Raw genomic sequence first — 8,193 nt, 5'->3', positions numbered from 1 at the left:
ACACACCCCAGAAACCAAAGGGACCATCTTCAGACTAGCCCATCTCTCCCTTGCTCAACGGCTGGGCTGTCCCAGGGTGGAACATTTTGGGGACATTGCCAGGAAAGATAAGCCCAAGGGATTTCTCTTAGAGCTACACACTCAAACTCCCCCCTCCCCTTTTTTGACATAAGAGACTAAGATTTCATACCCCACAAAAGAAAGTTTCTTTTCACATACACTTTGGAAAATAATCAAATCTTATCCCGCTTGTCTCTCCAAAAGGAAGCTACCCCCAAAGAGACACAGGGGTTAGGTTGTATGGGTCAGCCAGAGCCCTGCCCCAGGGAGGTGGTCCCTTTTTACAAAGATAAGGAGGAGCAGCGAACTTCCCTGCTGGGAACTTCCCAGTTCCACCCCTCGCACCGACCCCCCAAAAGCAAAGAAAACCTTTCGAGAAGAGTGAAGAGTGCTGCGGACACAGCTTGTTGGCCAGTGAATGACAGACGGTTAAGGCCTGGGCTGGGGAAGGTACAGAGTGTCGTGGGCCACAAGCCCCATGCAGGTTCAGTGTGAGGATGGGGCCCTCTGCTGTGGCCTAGGGTGCACCCCAAGGCCACACTGGTCCAGACTGTAGGGGTCTGGTGCCAGAGGCCCTGAAGGAGATTGCAGGGGGAGGCAGAGCAGAGACCCCCACGAGCCCCAATCTCTTCCATGACTCGGAGGAGCAGAACACACATCTCCTCCCCTCCTAGGAGAAGCAGGGCAGGGGAGGCGCTGCGGAGCCCCCCGCCCCCCAGCACCTGCACAGCCGGCTGCCACGAGGTTCACAAACTCAGAATGAACAAAAGCAAGAGGTCCGGGAACTGGAAATCTGAGGCCTTGCTTGGGGGTGCACTTCTGCCCAGGCCCGTGGCTGTGGCTGGTTGGGTTGGAAGGGAAGCCCTGGCCTTTCGGAGCAGCATCTCCCACAGCTCTGGGAGACCCTCAGAGGGTGCAGAGCCCACCGCGGAACATCGGGCCATCAGTCTTCTTCTTGGAGTCAGGCAGGGGTGTCACCTCGGTCACTGCCAGTCACAGAAAAGGGGGCTTGGCCGCAGCAGCCTGTGGGCTCTGGCACGTTCCCCATCCCATTGAGCTAAAAGGAGCTTAAATATTCCAGTGCCACCTCGTATACAAATTTATACTGTTCCTGAGAGGAGGACAGGAAAGACAGAGATGGAAAAGAATGAGAAGGTGCATTTAGTTTGGAGATACAGGTTTGGGAGAAAACTTCATCTACCTCCACACTAAGTTGACTCAATAGTGCCCATATCTGGGCATCCTTCAGAGCCCTGCATCCCCCCACGCTTTCTTGCATGCCCAGCTGGGCCACTCCCTTTCTTTTTACTGTTTCGTACGACAGTGCTTCTCAAACTGCAATGTGCATACAAGGCACACAAGACTCTTTGTAAAATGTCCATTCCGATGCAGGAAACCTGGAGTGGGATTCAAGGTTCTGCGTTTCCAGCAAGCGCCCAGGCGATGCTGCCATTGCCTGTCTGTGGATCACGCTTTGCCCAGGACCTCGTCCTGAGTACGACCGCACTTTGAGTCGGTCTGCAGTTCTTGTGTATGGTCTGTCTCCGCCATGGCACCGGCCCTGCTGCCCGGGGCTCTGCCTGCCCACTCTCCTCCCCATAGCGTCCCAGTTCAATGCTCTAAACCGTGAGCATTAGCATAAATGAATTAGAATAGAATTGGACTGAACTGAAAACATAATTCACATTCTACTAATCTGGGAGCCTTTCCTTTAAGCCCGAATTAATGACACTTTCTTAAGGAATGGGCAGAAAGTAAAACAAAGTAGGTGTGCCAGGATTAATGTTTGGATTTCCCTGCAAGAAGGAGAAATTGGGGGCGTTGGAAGGGGGAGAGAGTGGGCAGACAACAGTGAATGCCAAGGGCACAGACTGTGGGTCCTTCGTCTTACTATGGGATGTCATTGGCTTCAGGTCAAGGGAACTGCAGCCAGCCCCTGGCTGTTGGAGGCTAGATCTTGGGACACTCACCAGGGTCTCCACCATGTTGGATTTGTTGTTACGCAGTGTCTTCACGATGTGGAACACGTCAATGATGTTTTGCTGCTGGATCATCTCACACACGCTGCAGATGGCACAGAAGGTTCCGCTGCGGCCTCCCCCGTTCCTAGACACAGAGTGGAGAGGTGAGCCCCATTCCCAGGTCCCCCTGCTCCTGCTGACCCTAAAGCCACAGCAGCAGTAGTGGGGAGTGGCTGCCCCAGCAAACGCATGAAAAGGCAATGGTGAAAGCTTTAGCCTGAGCCATGAGTTATGGTTTGAGTCTCCCCTGTGCCATGAACCTGCTCTGACCTTGGGCAAATCACATCCCCTGTCTGGGCCCCAAGTTCCCCATTCATATAGCGAAGGGGTTGGACTGGATGACCTTTAAGAGTTTAGTTAGCTTGATGTGCCCTTGGTTCTATGAGCACATTACAGTCACCGGAGGTACACTGACCCAAACTCCCAGGGCAGGATGATATGGTGTGTGTGTACACATAGGGCCTTGTCCAAAAGGATGCTCCGGGTCTATCTACACATCCAATAAAGGCAATAGAAATTTCCAGGTGATTTTCCTGCTAGTTCTTCCCATCCCTCGTGAAGGGCAGCAATACTCTGTTAGCCTAGGACCAGCCAGCCCAGGCTTGGAGGCAGGGGCTGGGGTTGGCCTGAGAGGCCATATCCTGAAATGACACGTCTCTACTGTACTTCTTGGTTTAAGCAAAACTCTACTGATCGTGAGTATAGGGACAGAGGGCTCGTGGCAGGGCCATCCCTGTCACTCTTTCTTTCTGAAGCTCGGTAAGTCATCTTCATGGAAACATCCTTCAAACTCTTTACATAAAGTCCCTTTAGGAATCTTCCTGATTCGGAACTCCTGGGCGTGTTGCCAAGAGCAACTAATGATTTCACGTAATGGTCTGTGTCTGAAGAACATCTGGATGGAAACTAAGGCACTTAGTCAATCTCCCAGATGTTTTATCTACAGGACACCCAACAGCCAGATGTTTCGAGTACAGACAGTTGCCTTCCATTCACTGGCTGCTGCCTGCGTTCAGGGTCTGTAATGGAGTCTGTGGCCTTCAAGGATGCCAAGGTCCCTGTTGGTGGAAGGACACCCCTGTGCTTTCCTTTGGTTCAAACTACCGGTCATCGCGGCTGGTGGGACATGGATGAATAGGTACTCCTGCAAGAAAAGCAGGCTAAAGAACAAACACCAGGGAGAGCAGGGAGGGACTCCAGGAAGGCGGGACCAGTGGTTTCTGAAGCAAGAATAACGGAGTCCAGAGGAAGAGGTGAGTGGACACAGGTGTCTCAGGGCCTGGTGGAGTGAGACCCTGAAGGGATGGGTGTGGCTCTGTGCCAACGGGGAGGTCATCTGCATGTGTGGGAGGGAACTACAGGCAGCAGGGATTGTTTGACAGAACACCAGCTGCCAGCTTCTGGGACGTGGGCAGAGCCGGCTCGGCCTGGCTGATGTCACTCATGGACCCGACTTGGGACACTGCACAGCATCTTCCTAGACTCTGAACTCCACTCTGAGAGCAGTATCCTTTGGGAAGGGGGTTAAGCGCGCGCGCTCTCTCTCTCTCTCTCTCTCTCTCTCCCTGTGTGCATGCGTGTGTGTCTGTGTGTGTGTGTGTGTGTGTGTGTGTGTGTCTAACCTCCTTTAAGCTCTCCGACTTCCCTGATGTGTGCATACACGGCCTATTGGATGGAAGGAGAACAATTCGCTGGTTTTGAAAAGACTGAACTCAATTCTGAGGTCAGTTAGATATTCTTAATGCCTCTACCTGCTCCAGAAATATTTGTTCTGAAAAAGAGAAGACCTTGGTTCAAATTTCCTTAACACAACATTTCAAAAGAGGGAGGTCTGCTAAAATTCTCCCCGAATCATTTATGTTCTAAGAAGCAAGTGAATGATTGTGACTCAAACATCCCGCACATAGCTTATGTCTGCAGGTTTGTTTGGGGTCCGAGGTCTTTGAGGGCTCCTTCTCTGTGGTCACTCCAGACTCCTATGGTGGAGTCTGTGACCCTTGCTCTTTTAAGCAATCACATTTACAACATTTGCATATTTGCTACCACGACTTTCTTGACCGCTGTATTGGCAGGTAGATTGCATTTATTTTCTAACTATTTCATGTCAAAGCACTATGGGGTCTGAAGATTAATGCGACATACCCACTGGACAGATGCGGAAACTGAGGCTTACAGAATGAAGTGGTTTTCTGGATGCTACACAGCTTGTCAGCCACAGTCCTCTAAGGGTCCTGACCTCCACCCAGCATGATGAACCGGAGTTCATTGGACGGGGCCGTGCCCATCAAAGACGTGAGGTAAAGGCTCCCGTTCACATCAGTAATGGTGCTATAAACACACTGGCCTTGAGCCCACTGTGCCCCTGGAAACAGTGTTCCCAGGGTCCTTGGAGTCCATCTATCAGGCTCTCTGTGTCCTTGTGTCCCCACTAAGCCCGCAGTAGAGATACCCCAGGAGGGAGACACAGTGGACAAGTCCTTTGGTTTACTCAGAGGCAGTGTGGGTTAATAGATGGTGCATTAGCTTAGAGCCCAGTGAATGCAAATCATAGCCCCTGTCTTGATTACCTGCTTACCTTACCTTGCCTGTGCCTCGGTTTCCCCAAATGATAATATCTATCTCACCAATGGAATGAGTGATTCATTTAAAATGTCTAGCTTAAATTAAGCTCACTTAATCGATACCTTCCCTTTTCTCTTCTTCTTCAGGAGATAATAAAGGAGGGTCTGGTCAGCGGAACCCACTTTGTCCTGAGCTTTCTTGTGACTAGCAGGACACAGCACGTGGGGCTCATCTCCTTACTGGGAGCATTGGAGAGTGGTCTGCCATCCCCCTCCCATGTTTGTGGAAAGGCCACCAGGTTTTGTATCAACAATATGTCATATAACAATAGTTCAGGACAACAAATTGGCAGCCCCATCCCATTAAAGGATTGTAATTCCTTTGAATGCACTGTTGGCTTTTAAGGAATGTTGAGAAGCATCTGCAAGGATGCTGTATCACCTATCACCCCGTTGCCCCGGCAACACCTCCCCAGTACTCACAGGCAGTGGACCACAGTGCGTCCCTCCCTCCCATCATACTGCTCCTGCCACTTCTCCAGCCGTCGGACCACTTTGAGCAGAGAGCGCTTGGAGGGGGGTGTGTCCCGGTAGGCAGGCCAGCCAATGTACTGGAGGTGCTGGACTATACGATAACCATCCTGTGGCTGAGAACAGAGAGGAGTTAGGGCTGTTCTGCTGGGGATGCTTGGGGATGCTTGGGGATGCAAGCCTTCCAGATACCCTGGGGGCTGCAGCATTGTAGTGGAAGACAGGCTAACGGGATCTAAGCCATGTCTTCATGGGGAGAGTCACAAGCTATAAACCTACCTTTATACTTTTGTGCACACTGGTTTTTCCTGCCCTGACTACCCTGGACTTCTCTCTATCTGGAAAACTCCTATTCAGACTTCAAAACCCAATTCAAATATCCCTTTCTTTAGGAAAGCATTCTCTGACTCCACTGGGCAGAGTTATTCTCTCTCCCTGAGGCTCATGTGCTAGAACATATCTCACTTTCCCATTTAATAGTGAACTCTGAGGGTAGGGGCTGAGTTCCATTCACCCTGGGCCCCCAAGAGAGACCAAAATTGCTTTAGTTAGCCACCATTCATAGATTACTAACCTACCCCCTGCCACCCAGTATTCCTCCATTCAGCCAGTGAATATCCTCATGGAAGCAACTAATTATTTTTCATCTTGGTGTTTGCAGGACCTGGTCCAAATCTTATTGGATCCAATCAAAGGCCACATCGACTGTGCTAAAGCAATGTGACACAGTGGGGAAGAGCTAATGTCTAAGAAGTTTTGTCTACATGGCAGCAAGCGTGTCAGGAAACAGGCAGATGGCAGGTTGGATGTCACTCTTTGCATCTCTGTGTTGCAGTCACTGCTGGGTCTGGGCTGGAACCAGCAAAGGCATCACTTCCCCGAGGAAGAGATTACAGGAGAGTGTAACACACACTCTTGGCTGGCTCAGCAGATCCTCCATCTGTTTTGGGGGGCCGGGCACGGCGAGCTACGGCGGCCCTGCACTCACCCGAGCCATATTACAGATGCGGAATATTCTGTGGATGATGTCCTCATCGATGTCTGCGGAGACGAACTCCACCTGGATGGGTCCGTAGCACCCGGAGGTCTTCTCAGGCCAGTACTGCATACAGAGCTGGGGCAAGGAAACAGGTCACAGAAAAAGGACAAGGACAAGGACAAGGGGGCGTCATCAGTCACGAGGATCATTGAGCGTTCCCTATTGCTGGCAAGACACCTTGGCTGGAAAGGTAGTGTATTTTGTAGGAAATCAGACTCAGCGTCCCCTTGGGTGTTGAAATGCCAAGCCGCTGAGCACAGCAACACTGGGCCTAAACATTTTGCCATGTGGATTTCAAACCATGTGTTAGGCTTGCAGGACCTCAGTTTCCTAATCTGTAAAATAGGGAGAATAATACCCACCTTGAAGCCCTGCTGTCAGAATTAGATAGAACACTCAGGGAAGAGAAAATACAATCTAGTTTTTTTTTTTTTTTTTCACCACATGGGTCATGGCAAACTTTTTCCCATTCTAAGAAAACCTTCACATTGCTCATTCATGATCACAGCATGAGGAGTTTTAAAAATATAGAGTTTTGACATCAGTCTTTGGTCCAAATCCAGGCTCTGCTGCTTACCAGCTGTGTGACCCAGGCCTCAGTTTCCTCATATGAGAAGTGGGGATAATTACACTTACTTTGCACCAAAAGGTATGCCACACGGTGTTGAGATCTTGCCTGTGATTTTCCCTGTTTATCTGGAATTGGGAATTTGAACCCATAGCTGAGAGCAAAAGGCAGTGGTTGCTGTTTAGTCTAAGATGGCGGTTCTGAGCTGGCGCAGTTTTGTCCCCCAGGGGACATCTGGCAGTGTCTAAAGACATTTTTGATTGTCACATCTGGGGGTTGCTATGGGCATCTAGTGAGTGGAGGCCAAGATGCTGCTAAGCATCCTACAACGCCAAGCGTCGCTCCCCACCAGGAGTCACCTGGCTCCAAACGTCAACACTGCAGAGACTGAGAAACCCTAGCCTAAGATCACAGATTAGCCTTTAAGCTTATGGAGAGACAGATACTTCATTTCCTTGCATGTGTTGAGCCACGAGATGACTTGAGTTGAGGACAGAATATTGAGGTGGGTGGCAGGGTATGTGGCTGCAGAGAGGGACACATTCCTGATTCCCAAGGAGCATAGAAATGGACCCTGCCTAGATCAACAGGCCCCAGAGTTGGGGGACAGAGGAGAGCTAAGATTGGGGCTGCAGGCTTGCCAGGGACAAAGAGGTCAAGTGTTAGAAAGACCCTCCATCTGGGGGTTGCCCTGAAGATACAGTGAAGACTCACAAAGACCCCTTGACGCTTCTGAGAGCATCTTAGGATGGAATCTCTCATCAGTGGGGTCTGCCACAGCCTACCCCAAGCTTGCAGACAAGGGGCTAGATTGGCAGAGGTGACCCACCCCCTTGGATGCAGGGATTTCATGCAAGGGAGCAATTGCCCTCCTCTTTGCTGATCAAGAACAGCCATCTCACCCTGGGAGTTCACAAGCAAAGAATGTCTTTAATTCTCTTCTTCCTCCAGAACTAGAGCTTAGAAGAAAGAGGAGGGAAGAAGAGGGACATAAGAGAGAGAAAGAACACATCTCCCACCTTCCTAGCTGTGGAAACCCCAAATTCTAGCAGAGGAGTAACATCGTTCACCTTACAGCAGTGGCTGGCACTCTATGACCCACAGGCCCAATCTGGCCAGCCACCTGTTTTGGCAAATGAAGTTTTGTTGAAACTCAGCTACACGTATTTGTTTACATATTGTCTATGACTGTTTTCATGCTACAGTCCCAGAGCAGAGCAGTAGCGACAGAGACCACATTGCCTGTGAAGCCTAAAACGTGTCCTGTCTGGTTCTTTACAGAAGAAGTTTGCCAACCCCTGCTTGGTAGGGTTGTGCAGAGGATAAAGCAGAGGATTTATATAAAGTAAAGCCCTTCCCACAGTGTCAGGCACAGAAAGAGCAGTTACTAAATCCCAGTGATTCATACTATTA

At 50.3% G+C, this 8,193-nt stretch overlaps 1 protein-coding gene across 1 annotated transcript in view; it reads right to left on the bottom strand.

Moving 5' to 3' along the window:
- Positions 1-1,117: 1,117 nt before the first annotated feature.
- PTPRT (protein tyrosine phosphatase receptor type T) overlaps positions 1,118-8,193 on the bottom strand; it is a 778,866-nt gene continuing 771,790 nt past the window's right edge. The window contains exons 35-38 of the mRNA XM_069495747.1: positions 6,162-6,287; positions 5,126-5,289; positions 2,031-2,166; positions 1,118-1,171 (exon numbers count right to left, since the gene is read on the bottom strand). Coding sequence (XP_069351848.1) covers positions 1,118-1,171; positions 2,031-2,166; positions 5,126-5,289; positions 6,162-6,287 — 480 coding nt within the window. The remainder of the gene's footprint in view (positions 1,172-2,030; positions 2,167-5,125; positions 5,290-6,161; positions 6,288-8,193) is intronic.

This window comes from Eulemur rufifrons, chromosome 20, assembly GCF_041146395.1.
Source record: "Eulemur rufifrons isolate Redbay chromosome 20, OSU_ERuf_1, whole genome shotgun sequence".
In the NCBI taxonomy this organism is placed as follows: domain Eukaryota; kingdom Metazoa; phylum Chordata; class Mammalia; order Primates; family Lemuridae; genus Eulemur; species Eulemur rufifrons.
This window is presented reverse-complemented; position numbering and strand designations above follow the sequence as displayed.